Here is a 21,378-nt window from a genome sequence, read left to right as displayed (position 1 = left end):
TCAGGCTATATGGAAGGCCAAAGTCAGTTACTTTAAGGAGCTGTTCTCTCTGGATCTAACCCCAAGAAGTTCTGGAAAATGGTGAGATACCTGGATAATTAACCCTCCTCTTCACAGCTGCCAATGTCCCTTAATGTTGATAATGTGGTTGTTACTGACAAGGAACGTATGGCTGAGCTATTTAATCACTTCATTAAGTCAGTATTTCTATTTGACTCATCCACACCTCCTTGCCGGTCCAACACTTCCTCATCTCCCAGCCCTTCTAATGTGACTAGCCTTGATGCTCCTCCCTCTTTTTCCCATGCCAAGCTTCTCCCTGCAGGCGGTCACAGAGTCTGAGGTGCTAAAGGAGCTCCTTAAACCTTACCCTAAGAAAACATCTAGGTCAGATGGTTTAAATCCTTTCTTCTTTAAGGTTGCATCCGCTGTTATCGCTGAGCATATCTCTCACCTTTTTAACCTGTCTCAACCGTCCCGCAAGAGACCCATCAATTCTGAAGTTAAGGATGTCTCACTGCAACCTTAAAGGCCCTAAATGATGTCACCACTGCCCTTGACTTTACTGCCTTTTCCAAAGTTTTCTATACAGTAGACCATTACATTCTTGTGGGTCGGATAACAAGTATTGGTGTCTCTGAAGGGCATTTGGAATAGTTTGCTAACTACCTCTCTCAAAGAGTGCAATGTGTAAGGTCAGAACATCTGCTGTGTCACCCGTGCAACTAGAGGTGACAAAAATCTAGATTGCCTTTATTCCACACACAGAAACGCATACAAGGCCCTCCCTCACCCTACCTTTGGAAAATCAGACCATAACTCTATCCTCCTGCTTTCTGCTCACGAGCAAAGACTCAAATCGGAAGTACCACTGAATATGGAGTGTGTCAGCTACAGGACTGTTTCGCTAGCACAGATTTGAATATGTTCCGCGATTCATCCGACAACATTGAGGAGTTTACCTCATCAGTCACCGGCTTCATTAATAAGTGCATCGATGACGTCATCCCCACTGTCACCGTACGTACATACCACAACCAGAACCCATGGATTACAGGCATCATCCTCACTGAGCTAAAGGCTAGAGCTGCCACTTTCAAGTAGTGGGACACTAATCCGGTCGCCTAAAGGAAATCCTGCTACGACGTCCAGCAAGCCATCAAACAGGCAAAGCATCCATACAGGACTAAGATCGAATCCTACTACGCCAGTTCTGATGCTCGACGGATGTGGCAGGGCTTGCAAACTATCACGGATTACAAAGGGAAACCCAGCCGAGAGCTGCCCAGTGACGCGAGCCTACCAGACAAGTTAAATGTCTTCTATGCTCACTCCAAGGCAACACTGAACCATGCATGAGAGCCCCAGCTCTACCGGATGACTGTGTGATCTCACTCTCTGTAGCCGATGTGAGTAAGCCCTTTAAATGTGAGTAAGACTTCTTACTGCAGTGGGCTAAATCAGGGTCACACAGAGTGTTTCTTTGTGGTCTTAACCTCTTGAAACTAGGGCGCACTATTTTTATTTTTTGAAAAATAATGTTCCCAAAGTAAACCGCCTATTTCTCAGGACCAGATGCTAGAATATGCATATAATTGACAGCTTAGGATAGAAAACACTCTAAAGTTACCAAGACTGTCAAAATATTGTATGTGAGTATAACAGAACTGATATTGCAGGCGAAAGCCTAAAAAATATCCAATCAGGAAGTGACTCATGGTTTGAAACCGTTGTATTCCTATGCATCCCTACTGGCTATTGAAAGGGATATCAACCAGATTCCTTTTTCTACGTATTCCCTCGGGTGTCTACAGCATTTTGACGTAGTTTCACGCCTTTATGTTGAAGAATGAGCGTAAACGACTACATTGCGTTAAGTGGCCAACTGAGGGCTCTCAGAGTGATTCTTGCGTAAAAGACAGAGGTAGTCATTTTTCCTCTCGCTCCTACTGAAAAGCCAATTGTTCCGGTTGATATATTATCGAATAGATATTTGAAAAACACCTTGAGGATTGATTATAAAAAATGTTTGCCATGTTTCTGTCGATATTATGGATATAATTTTGAATTTTGTTCGGCATTGTCGTGACCACTATTTCCGGTGGATTTCTCAACATAACGTGACCAACAAACGGAGGTATTTTGGGTATAAAAATAATCTTTATGGAACAAAAGGAACATTTACTGTCTAACTGGGAGTCTCGTGAGTGAAAACATCCAAAACTCATCAAACGTAACCGGTTCATTTGATTGCTTTTCTGATTTTCGTGACCAAGCTTCATGCTGCTAGCTGGACATAATGTTATGCTAGGCTATCGATACATTTACACAAACGCTTGTCTTGCTTTGGCTGTAAAGCATAATTTCAAAATATGAGATGACAGGGTGATTAACAAAAGGCTAAGCTGTGTTTCACTATATTTCACTTGTGATTTCATGAATATGAATATTTTCTAGTAATATTTTTTGACCGTTGCGCTATGCTAATTGGTGTAGTTGATGACAATTCTCCCGGATCCGGGATGGGTAGTTCCAAGAGTTAAACAAAACTACTTTGATGAAAAAATATACACCTCACACATGGATATGAGCTTAATTTTTTTAATATACCTGTACCATTTCAGATATAGAGTTGAAATGTATTCAATTTTGATTTTGCATCCCTATATTACACGTTATATACATCACCGAAGACTGAAATATAACAAAACAGTTTGACATAGAAACACTGGATTGTCAGCGTAAAATTAATTAATTATGGAATTATGAAAAATATCAATAACATTCCACCTAAGAGGCCACTAGGTCATTTGACTGCAGGAAAGGGCTACACAGGTTAACATTCGCAAGGTCGCGGGGCCAGACGGAATACCAGGACACGTACTCAGAGCATACGCTAACCAGCTGGCAAGTGTCTTCACAGACATTTTCAACCTATCCCTGACCTGGTCTGTAATACCAACTTCTTTCAAGCAGACCAACATAGTCTCTGTGCCAAAGAATGCCAAGATAACCTGCCTTAATGACTATCGCCCCGTAGCACACATCTACAGCCATGAAATGCTTTGAAAGGCTGGTCATGGCTCACATCAACACCATCATCCCAGACACACTGGACCCACTCCAATTTGATTACCTCCCCAATAGATCCACAGATGATGCAATCTCTATTACACTACACACTGTCCTCACCGATTTGGACAAAAGGAATACCTATGTAAGAATCCTATTAATTGACTACAGCTCAGCATTCAACACCATAGTCCCCGCCAAGCTCATCACCAAGCTCAGGACCCTGGGACTGAACAACTCCCTCTGCAACAGAATCCTGGACATCCTGATGGGCTGTCCTCAGACGGTAAGGGTAGGCAACTGCAGATCTGCCGTGCTGACCATCAAAACGGGGGTCCCTCAGGAGTGTGTGCTTAGTCCCCTCCTGTACACCCTGTTCACCCACGACTGCATTGCCGCGCACGACTTCAACACTACCATCAAGTTTGCTGACAACACGACAGTGATAGGACTGATCACCGATGATGATGAGGCAGCCTATAGGGATGAGTTCAGAGACCTGGCAGTGTGGTGCCAGGACAAAACCTCTCCCTCAACGTCAGCAAGACAATAGAGCTGATCGTGGACTACAGAAAACGGAGGGGCAAACACACCCTCATCAACGTCGTATTGGAGCGGGTCGAGAGCTTCAAGTTTCTCAGTGTCCATCACTAAGGAATTAACAATGTCCACACACACCCACACAGTTGTGAAGAGGGCACATTCCCTCAGATCGTCAAAAAGTTGCAGTGTTGAGAGCATCTTGACTGGCTGTATCACCGCTTAGTATGGCAACTGCAAGGCACCCGACTCCGAGGCGCTACAGAGGGTGGTGAGCATGGCCCAGTACATCATTGAGGCCGAGCTTCCTGCCATCCAGGACCTCTATACCAGGCAGTGTCAGAGGAAGGCCCAAAAAATGGTCAAAGACGCCAGCCACCAAAGCCATAGACTGTTCTCTCTGCTTCAGCACTGCAAGTGGTATCAGTGCACCAAGTCTGGAACCAACAAGACCCTGAACAGCTTCTACCCCCAAGCCATAAGACTGCTCAACAAGGCTGCTAAATAGCTAATTAAATGGCAACACAGACTACCTGCATTGACTATCTTGCACTGACTCTATGCACACACACTGGACACTATTCACACATATATACACTGACAACCCCCCACACACATACAATGCACACACATGCATACTGAAGCCACACACACACACAAATACTCACACTTTCACACTCAACACACACTGCTGCTACAGGTCAGTCTATTATCTATCCTGTTGCCTAGTCATTTTACCCCTACCTATATAGTTTCCTCAATTACCTCATACCCCTGTACATTGACTTGGTACTAATATTCCCTGTATATAGCCACGGTATTTTTAACTCGTTATTGTTGTTCGTTATTCACTGTGTATTTATTCCTCATGTCACTATTTCACTATATTTTGTATATTTATCTTTAACTCTGCATTGTTGGAAAAGGACTTGTAAGTAAGCATTTCACTGTTACTCTAGACCTGTTGTTTACAAAGCATGTGACAAACAGTCTAGTTAAATAAAGGTTAAATAAATGTAAAAAAAAATACAAATAAAATGGTATTATATTTTGGATTTCAGATTACGGAGACGTAATTTGTAGATTGGCAAGTAAGGGCGCTCTCGAGCAACTAGATCCGGCCATCAGATTTGTCACCAATGCTCCTTATAAGACACATCACTGCACCCTGTACTCCTCTATAAACTGGCCATCTCTGCATACCTGGCACAAGACAATTGGTTGATGCTTATTTATAAAATCCCCTTAGTCCTCAATCCCCCACCCATTTACATTTACATTACATTTAAGTCATTTAGCAGACGCTCTTATCCAGAGCGACTTACAAATTGGTGCATTCACCTTATGACATCCAGTGGAACAGTCACTTTACAATAGTGCATCTAAATCTTAAAAGGGGGGTGAGAAGGATTACTTATCCTATCCTAGGTATTCCTTAAAGAGGTGGGGTTTCAGGTGTCTCCGGAAGGTGGTGATTGACTCCGCTGTCCTGGCGTCGTGAGGGAGTTTGTTCCACCATTGGGGGGCCAGAGCAGCGAACAGTCCACCCCTATCTGAGATACCTACGACAACCCTCATCATCCACATAGGCAGCAGGTAGGCTAGCGGTTAAGAGCGTTGGGCCAGTAACCGAAAGGTCGCTTGTTTGAATCCCTCAGCCGACTTGGTGAAGAATCTGTCGATGTGCCCTTGAGCAAGGCACTTAACCCTAATTGCTTCTGTAAATTTCTCTGGATAAGACTGTCTGCTAAATGACAAAACAAACATACTATACCTGTTCTGCCAGTCATATTCTGTTAAAAGTCACCAAACCACATACACATCCCTGGGTTGCACCTCTTTTCAGTTCGCTGCAGCTAGTGACTGGAACAAGCTGGAAAAAAAACACAAACTCAACACTTTTATCTTCACCTCTACATTCAAAGACTTAATCATGGACACTCTTACTGTAATAGGTGTCAGCTTCGCTTGATGTGTGTTTGTCTCTACCATTTTTTTCTTTGTGATGCTGTCTGTGCCTAACAATGTGCTGCTGCCATGTTATTATCCTTTTGCCTCTTGCTGGGTCGGCATTGTAAATAAGAATTTGTTCTTAATTTACTTGCATGGTTAAATAAGGGTTCAATCAAATAAATTAAAACGTCCTTGTTGGATGTTTTACATGGCTGGCTAAGTCTGAGATAAAGACTAAAAGAGACACATCACTACAGTGGAACATGATACAGTTATACATATTTTATGTCACATGATGTAATGAGATGTACCTAGTATTCCAAGCAGATATGATAATGATGACAAATCTGTTAAATTAGTTAGATATCACCAGTGTATGCCGCGTTCAAGTACTAGTCGGAACTAGGAAACTCTGTCGAAAATTGCTGAGTTTTCTAGTTCCAACGCTGCAATAATCATACATGAGAAGTGGGCCAAGAAGGGTGCAACTGCAGCCCGCAATTTGGGGAGTTCCTGCATGTGGGCATTCCTGCATCTGCATGAACCTCTCTTTATACTTCTATTGGTCCATTTTTAAGCTATGACTCCAGTACATAGGCGGGAGGCAGGGGGGCTCCAGTACAGCAGATGGCGGTAATGCACCATAACATTGGATGCCAACTGCCGATTAACCTCACAGAAGAAGAGGCGAGGCGACAACAGTAGCTACCAATAGCTATTACACACCAGTAGCAAAAATGTGTATAACTATAGCTAGTTAGCACACTGTGTCGCTCCAGCCTCCCACCTGATGTACTAGCCGGAGGCAGGGGGCGACCGGTATACAGTCCTTTGCCCCACCTGTCGGGCACTGTTCTCTCGCAACTGACCTGCCAGGCGGGAGTGAAAAAACTCAGATAATGCTTTTATTTCCCTTTTGACCCACATGCATAAGGGGGTTTCTGCTTGGGGGGTTCATGAAGGGGGAGGGGGGCGTTCCTGCAGATTCAGGGATGGTCACATGCAGGAACGCCCCGAATAATGGTCTGCAGTTGCACACTTGAGTGGGTCAGGTTTCAGGTTATATGCACACAAAGGTGAGGCAATTCTGGTTCTCGCAGTCGGATGACGTGGCTGAAAGTGGCGGAATGTGTAAGCCAACAGCCGGAGTTACATTATTCAACGTTTCTTCATCGTCTTCGACATTGATTGGCGAGTACAAGCCATGTGACATGTACGCGTCAATCACATGCGAATACGATGTGAGCTCGTGAGGCAATTTACGCCAAATGCGTCTGAAGAGCATCCTACAAAACTGCCACTGTCATACAACCAGGAAGAAGGTGGGATAGCCCTAAGAAAGCTAACATCCCAAATCTGTAAACTTTCCCCCAGAAAAGGATGGGGTCTTCCAGGTGGAAGATTGCAGTTGTGGCCTTTTTTTCATTTGCCGAGTTATTAATGCCGATCGAGGCAGATGAACACGAACACACGGTAAGATCATTTGAGGCCGATTGAAAATGGAAAGCCTTGTGTGTGGTGGTGAAAATAATGCACATTCTGGCTCGTTAGCGATATTAACCGATTAGCTTATATGTGCGATAAGAGGAATAATGTATGTAGTTAATATGTTAGGTTAAACACTTTTAAAGGTTGATGAATAATTAATACAAGAACTAACGTTCGCGAACAAGTTAACGTAGGGGACCACATAGCATTAGCTAGCTAACGTTTGCTAGCAAAGAAGCTAACTATCAAAGAAGCTAGCAAGTAAAAAGCTAGCAAGCAGTAGTTAGCCAGCCAGTGACATCCGTGCATAGTAGTAGGCCTAGCTACATCTGATTGGGGGCAATCATTTGCTTAACCAGTCATCCATAGGATTTGGTTATTTAGTTGCTTGACTTGCTAGTTAGCTAAATATTCCAAAATATCTGCTAGGAATATGCCCTAGCCAACTAGCTAGTGTGTCAGTGCGAAGACTGCATATCCGGTTATTCAGGCCTGTCATTCTATGTAGGACATCCAATGGTCAAGACAAACTCCAATCGCTTTCCGTGTTTTCTGGTACAATTGGGAATAACATTATTTTGCACGTCTTGATGTGTGGTTTGATCATGCTTCAACCTGTAGTACCGTAGCCAGCTATTACGTTTGCATCCGCACTTCGTGCTGAAGGAAAATCTGGCTAGGTAACGTTAACTAACTACACAACCAACCAGCTAGCTGCATGCAGACATCCTTAGTTACCAATGCCATGTTGTCCGTGTAAATGTGATCAGGAGAGTTTTTGCATTGATAAAGCACGTTGTTGTATCGGCATTGTGTTCTGCCCATAACTGTCAAGATGAAAACGACTAATGACAGAGCTTGAACTTGATAGCTGTCACTCAGGTTGAAAAGACCTGTATGCATTTCGTTGCTGTTGACTCATGCTTGTATGTCGCGTGTTCATTGGTTTTTGACATGGGTCATTTTAAATATTAACTCTATGTATTTTTTGTCACAAACAGCTGATATCTGATTATCTTTACGGCTGGAATCTGCTTGGAATAGACTACCATGTTGGCTGAATAGAATGCCGACTGGTGCCATCTGACGACAAGCAAAACAAGTATAGCATGTTTGAAATGTGTAATGTCTTTCTTCCCCTTTGTAGTACACAGATAAAGAAGAGGTGGTGTTATGGATGAATACGGTGGGGCCTTACCACAACAGACAAGAAACATACAAATACTTCTCCCTGCCCTTCTGTGTGGGCACCAAAAAGACCATTAGCCACTACCATGAAACGCTAGGAGAGGCTCTGCAGGGAGTCGAGCTGGAGTTCAGTGGCCTAGACATCAAGTTCAAAGGTATCCAAAAAGCTACACCCACAGGCAGCTGTGCCTTTAATAAAGAGTTATATTATTAGTCACTATTTGATCAGCATTGTTTGATTTGGAGTAGTCAATATAATCTTTCCTAGCATGAGGTTAGATCCAAAAGCAGCCTACACTTGAATTTCTTCTTGTAGTGTGTTATGCCATACTAATACCAACACTTTATGTTGTTTTGTTCTCACAGATGAAGTCATGCAAACAACGTACTGTGAAATCGAGCTGGACAAAGCCAAACGGGATGCCTTTGTATATGCCATTAAGAATCACTATTGGTACCAAATGTACATTGATGACTTACCCATCTGGGGTGAGTGATCTTGCTACACAGCCTGTTGTGACTTGTCCTGTAATTTAGTTACGAGGATTCAAAGTCATGCTCCAGACGCAGTTGAAAAGAAAGCATCCAAAGTTCATTCTGAACATTCTACTTTTCTGAGCTTATCTGTTGCCTCTCACACTGGTTGTTATAGAAAGTAGTTTGACCATTACAAAGGTTATGTATGGAAAAGCCTAGTTCACCATGGCTGAGATGGGCCCAGTCCTGTAATGAGGAAGGTCTTAAACATAGTGGTCTTTTACATTGAATGGTGCCTACAAACCACATTTTCCTGAACTTCATTGTATTTGGGTTCACAGCAGATCTTTTCATTGGGCCTATAGTTGTAATGTGAATCAGCCTAGCCTTACTACAGATTTATTATGTTTTCAACTTGGTACAGGTAACCAAGACATCAATCATGGTCAATGACCTGTTTTTAAAGGGAAACAATCATAAATAGATACTTTTGTATATATAGTGTATGTGGACACCCCTTCAAATTGGTGGATTCAGCTATTTCAGCCTCGCCCGTTGCTGACGGGTGTATAAAATTCAGTACACAGCCATGCAAACTCCACAGACAGACATTGGCAGTAGAATGGCCTTACTGAAGAGCTCCGTGACATTCAACATGGCACCGTTATAGGATGCCACCTTTCAAAAAAGTAAATTGGTCAAATGTCTGCCCTGCTAGAGCTACCCTGGTCAACTGTAAGTGCTATTATTGTGAAGTAGAAACGTCTCAGCCGCAAAGTGGTAGGCCCAAAAATAGTTTTTGTCTGTTCTCATTTGCAACACTCACTACTAAACTGCCTCTAGAAGTAACATCAGTGCAATAATTGTTCGTTGGGAGCTTCAAGAAATGGGTTTCCATGGCTGAGCAGCGGCACACAAGCATAAGATCACGATGCGCAATGCCAAGCGTCACCTGGATTGGTGTAAAAGCTTGCTGTCATTGGACGCGTTCTCTGGAGTGATGAATCACGCTTCACCATATGCCAATCCGACGGACGACTCTGGGTTTGAGGTTTTTATTTATACATTTTTTACACCCTTTTCTCCCCAATTTTGTGATCTCCAATTGGTACTTATGGTCTTGTTTCTTCGCTGCAACTCTCCAACAGACCCGGGAGAGGCAAAGGTCGAGAGTCCTTGACCTGCCAAGCCGCGCTGCTTCTTAACACTGCTCACTTAACCCGGAAGCCAGCTGTACCAATGTGTCGGAGGAAACAACATCCAAAGTGGATTAGCTTGCAGGCGCCCGGCCCGTCACATGGAGTTGCTGGAGCACGATAAGCCAAGGAATCCCCCCTGCCAAACCCTCCCCTAAACCAGACGACGTTGGGCCAATTGTTAGCCACCTCTTGGGGGGTCACAGCCGGCTATGACACAGCCTGGGATTGAACCTGAGGCTGTAGTGGTGCCTCAGATCTGCGATGTAGTGCCTTAGACCACTACGCCACTCAGGAGGCCCCAGTGTGGAAGAACTTGACTGGCCTGCACAGAGCCCTGACCTCAACCCTATCGGACACCTTTGGGAGGAATTGAAATGCCAATTGTGAGCCAGGCCTAATCGCCCAACATCAGTGCCCGACCTCACTAATGTTCTTGTGGCTGAATGGAAGCAAGTCCCTGCAGCGATGTTCCAACATCTAGTTGAAAGCCTTTCCAGAAGAGTGGAGGCTGTTATAGTAGCAAAGGCAGTACCAACTCTATATTAACACCCATGATTTTGGAATGAGCTGTTCAACGAGCAGGTGTCCACATACTTTTGGTCCTGTAGTATACATTGGTTAAACAGCTGCCATTATATGCCGTGCCTTGCAAAAGTATTCAGACTCCTTGGATTTCTTCATTTTGTGTTACAAAATGAGAATGATTTGTCTTTTATTTTAAACAATTTTCATCTACACACAACACTCCGGAATGTTATTTTTCTTTTCAAAATTCTTCAAGCTCTGTCAAGATGTTGGGGATCATGGCTAGATGGCAGTAAGTCTTGCCATAGATTGTTAAGCAGATTTAAGTCAAAACGCTAACATGGCCACTCAGGAACATTCACCGTCTTCTTTATAAGCAGAGCCGGTGTAGATTTGGCCTTGTGTTGTAGGTTATTGTCCTGCTGAAAGATGAAATCTTCACCCAGTCCCTGGTGTAAAGCAGGTCTTCATCAAGGATTTAGCCTGTGCTTAGCTTCATCCCATTTACTTTTTATTCTGAAACTCCCCAGTATTTGCCAATGTCAGGCATCCAAATTAAATTATATTTGTTACATGCTACTTAAAAACAACCAGTGTAGACTAACAGTGAAATGCTTTCTTACGGGCCCTTCCCAGCAATGCAGTGAGAAATAACAGAAAAGTTAAACACCCAATAATAAATACACAATGAGTCTTGACTATAGACACAGGGCACCAGTACCGAGTCGATGTGCAGGGGTACAAGGTAATTGAGGTAGATATGTGCATATAACTAGGAATAAAGTGACAGATCATAAACAGTAGCAACAGCTTCTGTGATACACTGAACAAAAATATAAACGCAGCATGTAAAGTGTTAGCCCCATGTTTCATGAGCTGAAATAAGAGATCCCAGAAATATTCCAAATGCACACACAGCTTATTTCTCTCAAATTTTGTGCACAAATGTTTACAACCCTGTTAGTGAGCGTTTGCCAAGATAATCCATTCACCTGACAGGTGTGGCATATTAAGAAGCTGATTATTACACAGGTGTACCTTGTGCTGGGGACAGAAGGCCACTCTAAAATGTGCAGTTTTGTCACAGATGTCTTCAAGTGTTGAGGGAGTGTGCAATTGATATGCTGACTGCAGGAATGTCCACCAGAGCTGTTGCCAGAGAATTAAATGTTAATTTCTCTACCATAAGCCACCTCCAATGTCGTTTTAGAGAATTTGACAGTACATCCAACCGGCCTCACAATCGCAAACCACATGTATGGTGTTGTGTGGGCAGGCAGTTGGCTGATGTCAACGTTGTGAACAGTGCCCCATTGTGGCGACGATTATGGTATGGGCAGGCATAAGCTACAGACAATGAACAAGATTGCATTTTATCGATGGCAATTTGAATGCACAGAGATACCATGACGAGATCCTGAGTCCCATTGTCATGCCATTCATCCGCCACCATCACCTCATGTTTCGGTATGATAATGCACAGCCCCATGTCACAAGGATCTGCACAATTCCTGGAAGCTGAAAATGTCCCAGTTCTTTCATGGCCTGCATACTCACCAGGCTTACTGTACCCTCTAGCGCCTTGGGGTTGGATGTCAAGCGGTTGCCATACCAAGTTGTGATGCAGCCAGGCAAGATGCTCTCAATGGTGCAGCTGTATAACATTTTGAGGATCTGAGGGCCCATGCTAAAGCTTTTCCACCTCCCAAGAGGCATTGTCATGCCTTCTTCATACCCATACCATGATGCAGCCACCACTATGCTTGAAAATAAGGTGGGAGTTACAGTGATGTGTTGGATTTTCCCCAAACATAAGACTGCATTTAGGCCAAAAGGTGTATTCCTTTTTGCAGTATTACTTTAGTGCCTTGTTGCATACAAGATGTATGTTTTGGAATATTATTTTTTTATTTTGTATATTTATTTTCACTCTCATTTAGTTCATTATTGTGGAGTCACTACAATGTTGTTGATCCATCCTCGGCTCTCTCCCGTCACAGCCATTTAACTCTGTAGTTGTTATGAGGACATTGGTGATTTTAAACATCACTGAGCAGTTTCATTCCTGTCCTGCTGCTCTGTTCAGAATGATGACTATCTTTCATGTCTGGGTGGTTTCATACATAATCCACAGCATAATTATTAACTGACCATGCTTAAAGAAATATTCTATCTGATTTTATTGTTACCCATGTACCAATCACTGCCCTTTTGAGGCATTCGAAGAGCTCCCTTGTCTTTGTAGTTGATTTGAAATCCAGTACTTGACTGAGGGATCTTTACAAATGTTAAATGTCATCAAGGACACTAACCACCTGGGCCCACTACCTGTTCACCCCGCTTCCATCCAGAAGGCGAGGTCCGTACAGGTGCATCCAAGCTGGGACAGAGATTGAAAATCAGCTTCTATCTCAAGGCCATCAGATTGTTAAACAGCCATCATTAGCACAGAGAGGCGGCTGCCTACCTGCAGACTTGATATCATTGTCCAATTTAATAAATGGAACACTAGTCACTTTAATAATGCCACTTTAAGAATGTTTACATATCTCGCATTACTCATCTCATGTATATACTGTATCATTCACTATCTATTGCATCTTAGCCGCTCTGTCACTGCTCATCAATATATTTTATACTTACTGTATATATTATCAAATTCCTTTACTAGATTGTGTGTATTAGGTTTTGTTGTGGAATCTGTTAGATATTACCTGTTAGATACTGCTGCACTGTCGGATCTAGACGCATAAGCATTTCGCTACACTGCTAACCATGTGTATGTGACCAATAAAATTTGATTTGTTAGGGGGACCGAGGAAGGGTCATTCAAAAATCATGTCAACCCCTATTATTTCACAGTGAGTCCATGTAACTATAAAATATGATTTGTAAAGCCAAATTTGACTCTTGAATTTAGGCTTGCTTAAACAAATGGGCTCACTACTTATGCAACAACTATTTTACTTATATACTTTAAAAATAAAATGTCTTCTACTTTGACCGTTTTGTGTCGATTGGTGATACAAATGACAATGAAATCCATTTTAATCCCACTTTGTAAGGCAATAAATGTTGAACAAACCCAAGGGGTCTGAATACTTTTGCAAAGCACTGTATGTATGTACAAATATATGTATGCACAGGAGGTGGGGCAGATGGCCCAAGTTTTCATACCCATACGGAATACTATTCTGAGTATGAATAAATATAGACTTTAAGCCCTGGATCTGCTTACTGCGTTCCACACCAGACTTGCCAAGTTGCCAATACATTTCTGGTAGTAGTGCACTCATCCCACACCTCTCTCTATTTTCTAGGAATTGTCGGTGAGGCCGATGAAAATGGAGAGGATCATTATCTGTGGACTTACAAGAAATTGGAGATCGGCTTCAATGGTAACCGTATTGTCGATGTCAACCTGACAAGTGAAGGCAAAGTCAAGCTTGTGCCCAACACAAGAATTGCAATGTCGTACTCTGTAAGTATTTGCGTTTTCTTGTCAGAGATGGGAAATGGGACTGGATTTTTCTATTATGCACAGGGTTGAATACGTATTTGAAGTGTGATGAGATTTTTCATGGTCTGCTAAATGACTTAAATGTAAATGTAAATGTAATTTCCCACACAGAGCTTTATATTGTTTTACATAAAGTAAGGTCACCCACGTCGTCGTCATCCATACGTGGCTCGTTTGCCAAAGGAACAATTGAGTAAAACTTTCTTTCTTTTTTGTCACAGGTAAAGTGGAAGAAGTCAGATGTGAAGTTTGAAGACAGATTTGACAAGTATCTTGATCCATCTTTTTTCCAACATAGAGTAAGTTTCTTCTTCTCTGAAAAAAGAATGCAATTTTGCACTGAACTGCACAATACAGGACAAGTGGCCAGCCTGTTTGACCAATTCTCAAGGATGCCATTGTTCTATAATCAAGTGGAAGAATCTAGGGATGGGTTCTGTGTGTGTATTTTAGATATTCCCCGTGGTGTGGTAATTAAACATCTATTTTCCCCTCTTTAGATTCACTGGTTTTCCATCTTCAACTCCTTCATGATGGTTATCTTCTTGGTTGGCCTGGTGTCCATGATCCTGATGAGAACGCTAAGAAAAGACTATGCTAGATACAGCAAAGAGGAGGAAATGGATGACATGGTAACATTTCATGGCCTCGGTAGCATTAATGACAGAATCTTACATTGAACAGCGTGCACTTACATTTTTTTTGCTGTGATAGTTTAGGCTCCAGTGCTTCGTCTAATTTTGGCTAGCTGCATGTCCTTTTTGTCTTTAATGTACCCCTGGCCCTTTCCCGCTTCTCCCTGCTGCAGGACAGGGACCTGGGGGATGAGTATGGATGGAAGCAGGTCCATGGAGACGTGTTCCGGCCGTCAAGCCACCCCATGATCTTCTCCTCCCTTATTGGCTCTGGATGCCAGATCTTCTCGGTCTCTTTCATCGTCATCATCGTGGCCATGATTGAGGATCTGTACACAGAGTAAGTGATGGGCGCCACCTGCAGATAGAAACCTAATAGTGTGTTTCTTCACTGCTGTCTAACGTGTGTGTGTGTGTGTGTGTGTGTGTGTGTGTGTGTGTGTGTGTGTGTGTGTGTGTGTGTGTGTGTGTGTGTGTGTGTGTGTGTTGCGGCTTCGCATTTGTTTCTACAGGAGAGGATCTATGCTGAGCACAGCCATCTTTGTATATGCTGCCACCTCTCCCGTCAATGGCTATTTTGGCGGAAGTTTGTATGCAAAACAAGGAGGTATGTAAGGGGTTTTCTTAAAAATAGAAAGTCAGTTCCTACACAGCACAATTCCATTATTACTGCACTCTGCAAGGGTAGTTTTGCCGAGCAGAACATTGTCACCTATGACATTTTCTTAACCTGAACATGGAGCTTGGGTTGTCAAACCATTGTTTGTGATACCTGGTGTAGAATACTGTTTGAAACCTATTGACATGGGTATTGACAAATTAGGCTACATTGTTAGTGTGATTGTGTAAATAACACATGGTGGATTATTGCACTTCACCCATAATGTGCACCTTTATGATAACTGATGATATTTGATCCTATAGGCAGACGGTGGATTAAACAGATGTTCATCGGGGCCTTCCTGATCCCTGCCATGGTGTGTGGGACAGCCTTCTTCATCAACTTCATCGCCATGTACTACCATGCCTCCCGAGCCATCCCCTTTGGCACCATGGTGAGTTTAGAGTGTCGACGCCCACTCCCTCCGCTTAGCCAACACCTGCCTAAACAACGAGCACATTTTTCTCTCATAGAAATTGGCATGCCGATTTGTTTCAGTTTTCCTATTGGTGTGTAAAATCAAATTAACCAAAAGGTTTCTTTTTGGAAATATTGTTTGCTCTCACTATGAAACCTTTCTCATGGATTCTACTATTGCATTTTGCTTTCAGGTGGCTGTTTGCTGTATTTGTTTGTTTGTTATCCTGCCACTCAACCTTGTGGGAACCATTCTGGGAAGAAACCTCTCTGGCCAGCCCAACTTTCCTTGTCGAGTCAATGCAGTGCCACGGCCAATCCCTGAGAAGAAATGGTATCTACGACTCTGATCTTTTTTTGTACAGCATTACTAAATAATAGCCATGTATGTGTGACATTTGTTTTGATTTTATTGGAGGCCCAAGTGTTTGTTTATTTGGGCCCAAGTGCTGATATGGACTGTGTTTGCTCCTTGTATGTCTCTGATTGTAGACTGATCACATTTTACAGGTTCATGGAGCCAGCTGTCATTGTCTGTCTGGGAGGAATCCTTCCATTTGGTTCCATTTTCATTGAAATGTAAGTCCCGCCTCACTTTAATCAAATCAAATTTATTTATATAGCCCTTCGTACATCAGCTGATATCTCAAAGTGCTGTACAGAAACCCAGCCTAAAACCCCAAACAGCAAGCAATGCAGGTGTAGAAGCACGGTGGCTAGGAAAAACTCTCTAGAATCAATTTAACCTCACTATACTATAAACTAGACAACAGGTAACTACCTAAATAAAGGAAATACTTGAGTAAATTAGGGTTCTGGCAGCTCTTATGTTGTGGGGTGCATTTCCCAACCCTTTCATAGCCCCCCTCCCCCAGACATTTCACACCTTTGTTTTAACCCTAAACTAGCACACCTGATTCAAATAGTCAAATGCTTGATGATTAGGTGGCTAATTGAATCAGGTGTGCCAGTTTAGGGATAAAACAAAAATATGAAACATCTGGGGTGGGCACGAGGAGAGTGTTAGGAAACCCTGCCTTAGAGGGCAAGGTAAATGCCAATAAATACACAGCCATTCTGAGTGATCAAATTCAACCTATGGTGAAGCATTTATGTTATGATGGAAGTGATCTCTTTCCAGGATGACAATGCCCCCATCCACAGGGCACGAGTAGCCACTGAATAATTTGATGCGCCTGAAAACAATGTAAATCAGGGGTTTCAAACTCATTACACGGAGGGCCTAGATTCTGCTGGTTTTTGTTTTTTCCTTTCAATTAAGCCCTAGACAACCAGAAGAGGGGAGTTCCTAACTAATCATCAACCAATCAAGTAAAACAAAAACCTGCACTCTCTCACCCATCCATGGAATGAGTTTGACATGTGATGTAAACCATATGCTAGGGATCAACTAGATTCAGCTGCGGGACAATTTTTGTATTGAGCGGATGGTCAGGGGCCCGGAACATAATTACAAATCATTTGTAGACTGTAAATTGACCGCAAGCAGCCCAAACGGATATAATATTTGACTAAAACATAATCATTTCACACCTTGCTTACGTTCTGTAGACGGTTACATATATATCTGTATTATGCGTGGGAATATTTTGGAACAGATTTCCTAAATTAAAATCACCTGGAGCTGATTGATTTAATTTTTTCAGTCTTTTATGTCCAACAATATTTTTGCAAAGAACTTCGGGGAGCCAAATCAAATTGCCCGCGGACGCCAGTTGGTGATCCCTGCCATGGCTGTCTCGGTCACCAGATCTCAACCCAATTGAACACTTATGGGAGATTCTGGAGCAGCGTCTGACTATGAATTTTCCACCACAATTAACAAAACACCAAATTTGATCTAATTTTTTTTGTATAAGAATCGTGGCACATCCCTCCAATAGAGTTCCAGACACTTGTAGAGTCTATGCTTAGGCACGTTGAAGCTGTTTTGGTGGCCCGACATCCCTATTTAGACACTTTATGGTGGTGTTTCCTTTGTTTTGGCAAATCGTTAATTCACCATATAAAACCTGTGCATGGCTGGAAGTGGAAATGCATTGTTTGCTTCTTATTTTCCAGGTACTTTATCTTCACTTCATTTTGGGCCTATAAGATCTACTACGTATATGGGTTCATGATGCTGGTCCTGGTTATCCTCTGCATTGTCACAGTGTGTGTCACAATTGTCTGCACTTACTTCCTCCTCAATGCTGAGGACTACAGATGGTGAGTTAAAGACAGAGCCAGCAATGTATGTACTTGTCTCTACGATTACATGAATCATTAATGAATGAAATGGATTAATTCCATTAATTAAATGGAGGGACCTTGTGTGTGTGGGCCTTATACACCACTTGGTGTGATTAGGCGTAATACAGCTGAATACAGTATATTTTGTGTTCAGGAAAATCCTGAAACACACTATCCTCAGGCTGGCTATGGTATTTGTGATTTTTAATTTACGTTCTTCATGTTTTTTTTTCTCCTCTCAGGCAATGGACAAGCTTTCTCTCCGCTGCGTCCACTGCCGTTTATGTTTACATGTACTCCTTTTACTACTATTTCTTCAAAACAAAGTGAGTTCCAATATTATTTTTATTATATAAAATGCATATTGTACACAACTGAAATCATCTGTTGACTGTAGAAAACAAGACTGTGTTGCCCTAAAGCATTCTGTCAGATTAGGGATGGGCGCTAGTACTCAATTCAAATACTCAATGTACAAATGAAACCGTTGAACAGGTGAAATGTATAATCACTGACAGAATTTCACTCATAAGATGTGTTTGTTTGGACTATTTCAGGTGCAGTGAACATTTGTATTGAAATCATAAGTATATTTGCACAATGAGCACTTTTTGTCTTTCAAATACATCGTTAGTTGTTTGGCTAGCTAGCTAGCTAGCGAGCTAGCTAATTTTAGCCATATTAGCATTGACATGGAATCAGTCAAAACACCTACAAACAAGACATGGTATCAAAAACTAGATGAAACTAGCTAAAAACAAGTCACTTACGATTTCTCACATGGCAGTTTCTTGTCATTGTTGGTAGTTATCTGGCCATCCAGAATCACAACTTCTCACAGACTTCACTGCCCCATTGAAACGTGTGAATAGTTTTTGTGACTTTGTCAGCTAACCCATCTGAGGTTGGAATAATACTGTGAAATTGTGAAAATTTGTCTGGGAATGGTACCTATCAACATTTTTGCTTGAGAAATTACTCTTTGCTAAGAATCTTTTGTTTCCTTTTTATTGAAAACAATTACAATAAGATACTTGTTACCCTGAAATGATTTGATATTGAGCTCAAAACGGCTGCATTTGGACCCTATTTGAAGTTTTGTTTTCAGTTCGTTATGTGTAATTGGATAGTATGCAGCAAACTTTTTGCTCTCAGCCTCATTTCACGCTGACGTGCGAGTACTACAATATTTTCATGAAAGTGCCTCAACATAGACATTTTTTTCCCCCCCAAATGCCCATCCCTACATACAGTACTGTATGTGTATGAAAGATGTTTCAGCAGTGTCTTCCTGTGTATTACCTCCGCTGACAATTGTTTTGTCCCATCTGTTTCAGGATGTATGGTCTGTTCCAGACGTCCTTTTACTTTGGCTACATGGCAGTGTTTAGTTCTTCTCTGGGAATTATGTGTGGTGAGTTCCACTTCACTTTTCACAGCATCTGATTTGATCCGAGTATTGGAATTCGTATGATATTACAGTTTAGGCTTTGGAGGTTATTCCGTAAACACAATCTTTTAAATGTAGCTCAGACGGTGGCAAACATACATGGTTATTGATGCAATGACACATTACAACAATATCTTTTTGTAGGAGCTGTTGGGTATGTGGGAACAAGTGCCTTCGTGAGGAAGATCTACACAAATGTGAAAATCGACTAGGACAGATGCAAGCAAGGGATCCACAGATAAGCTGACGCTTTCCCCAACATACTTTTTTTCATTTTTTTTTCACGGTATCTCACTTTGTACAAATGTAGTTCTCCTTTTTCTGAATGAATTTGAATGTTGCAAAACAAAGATTGTACAAGAGCAAAACTGCGGAAAAAGAAAATTCTAACCGGTTCTGTTTTTATCAATTGCATTCAACCAACGTTCTGAAGCAGATGCTGTTCAAAACGTAACATGGCTTCCCCCTTTCCAATCCAGTCCCGCCCACCACCAGAGAACATAAAGATCTTTATTATGGAATAGTCTAGCTCTCTTCAGTGAAGAGGCCATATTGAAAGCCTTTGTTCTATTGTATTAGAATATTGGAGAGTTGGGTTTGCGTCCATGCTCTGACTTGATTCTATTTTGTATTATTGTCACTCAGAATTCCATTATATTATTATATTCTGACTTCCACATTCATTTTTACTAGCTACACTAGACACTTAACATATACTGGATGTTATACTAACTTATCAGAGTTAGTCAAAATATGGGAATGGTTCTAATTTCCAAATACAGTAGTTTAAAATCAACCAACCAAGATAAATATTTTAGATCTGCTGAAGTTTGCTGTACAGATGGGGGGGGGAAAACAATTTTTTTTTTTTTTTGCGAAAGGAACGAGTGCTCAACAGTTGGTTTTGAAGTACAGTATAAATGACTGTTTTAAATGGATGTTTGATGTGATTCAATTTCCCGCTTATGTTTTCTTAATGTTTGGGTTTGAATGAAGTCTACTTGTAAAGATAATATATGGATAGGGGGAAAAGTGTATATAACCTTAATAATGTAACTTTAGATGTAGATCTCAAATGTATTTTGGTTGTACAGATTTATTACTACAGGGTTTTTTTGGGGGCTTTTTTTAAATCATTCGGTTATAAACAAAAATTTAGTATTTCGTTTTTTTGCTGTTTTGGTGCTTGGGATGGGGTGGCGCTGTTATCTTGCCTGAAATTGCATGACGTTTCCATCGAAAACATGCTTATCAAATTCCATTTTGTTTGGCCATTCGTTATCTACATTTCCTTCACTTTCCCTGGTTGTGGACATCTCATGTAGCAGTCTCAAATTCAAAGTGTGTGCTGGCTGCTTGCCAAAGAGTGAGATGACAGAAAACTGACTGTTTATTTGGTTTGATGTATGCTTTAAACGGCTCTCCATTCTTTGGTCAGCCATGTCCCTCACGTTATCTTTGGTTTTCATAACCTGAAACATTGTGAATGTCAGATGAAATGAGGCAATTGTGCTAGTTTCCACAGAAGTGACATTTATGTACACTTAACTAGATGTATTCATAGCTACATACAGTGCTGCAGTGTTTTAAAACCTTTTTGTTGTTGCTGTAAAATACAGTATGTACCTTAAAATGTATGAGAAGTGGCAATACCTTTCTCATTTCCAATACTGAAGTTGATTTGGCACCTCATATTGTGTACTATATGTCTAAAGACATTTTAAACCTGCATATTAACTTGCTGTAAAAAAATGAACAAAATAAACATCTTTATGTACAGGGGTTATACAGGCATGGTTTGTAAAAGGTTACATTGTCTGGTTTATACATTTCATAACTGATTCCTTTCTTTTTTCAACTATCCAAGACCAGAAGCAATATTCTTTGGGCACTGTTTTGGGAAAATACAATCTGTGTATGATCACACTTTTTAAATCGGTAGAATAAAACTGGTGTGATGGCAGCTTTTCCCTTTCCTTATTTTGACACTGTCAGACCTC

At 41.6% G+C, this 21,378-nt stretch overlaps 1 protein-coding gene and 1 long non-coding RNA gene across 2 annotated transcripts; both read left to right on the top strand.

Annotated features, from left to right (window-relative positions):
- Positions 1-6,666: 6,666 nt before the first annotated feature.
- On the top strand, positions 6,667-21,341 carry LOC118369519 (transmembrane 9 superfamily member 3). The gene is made up of 15 exons (XM_035753955.2): positions 6,667-7,038; positions 8,201-8,396; positions 8,608-8,730; positions 13,763-13,923; positions 14,184-14,261; positions 14,463-14,594; positions 14,771-14,937; positions 15,110-15,204; positions 15,522-15,652; positions 15,870-16,009; positions 16,186-16,254; positions 17,758-17,904; positions 18,171-18,254; positions 19,266-19,342; positions 19,523-21,341. The coding sequence occupies exons 1-15, from the start codon at positions 6,946-6,948 to the stop codon at positions 19,588-19,590; spliced, it is 1,761 nt and encodes a 586-aa protein (XP_035609848.1). The 5' UTR covers positions 6,667-6,945; the 3' UTR covers positions 19,591-21,341.
- LOC127916493 (uncharacterized) lies at positions 8,737-13,445 on the top strand. The gene is made up of 2 exons (XR_008095028.1): positions 8,737-9,769; positions 9,867-13,445. It is a non-coding gene; the product is annotated as an uncharacterized LOC127916493 (long non-coding RNA).
- Positions 21,342-21,378: the final 37 nt, after the last annotated feature.

The sequence above is a fragment of the Oncorhynchus keta genome, chromosome 36, assembly GCF_023373465.1.
Source record: "Oncorhynchus keta strain PuntledgeMale-10-30-2019 chromosome 36, Oket_V2, whole genome shotgun sequence".
NCBI classification, from domain to species: Eukaryota; Metazoa; Chordata; class Actinopteri; order Salmoniformes; family Salmonidae; genus Oncorhynchus; species Oncorhynchus keta.
The sequence above is the reverse complement of the archived record's forward strand: the minus strand, read 5'-3'. Positions and strand labels throughout refer to the sequence as shown.

Bases quoted from the DNA above. Each gene is read 5' to 3' on its own strand.
- LOC118369519 (XM_035753955.2), top strand. From the start codon at position 6,946: ATGGGGTCTTCCAGGTGGAAGATTGCAGTTGTGGCCTTTTTTTCATTT. The intron at 13,924-14,183 runs GTAAGTATTTGC...TTTTTGTCACAG, and splicing joins GAATTGCAATGTCGTACTCT to GTAAAGTGGAAGAAGTCAGA. The intron at 15,205-15,521 runs GTATGTAAGGGG...TTGATCCTATAG, and splicing joins TTTGTATGCAAAACAAGGAG to GCAGACGGTGGATTAAACAG.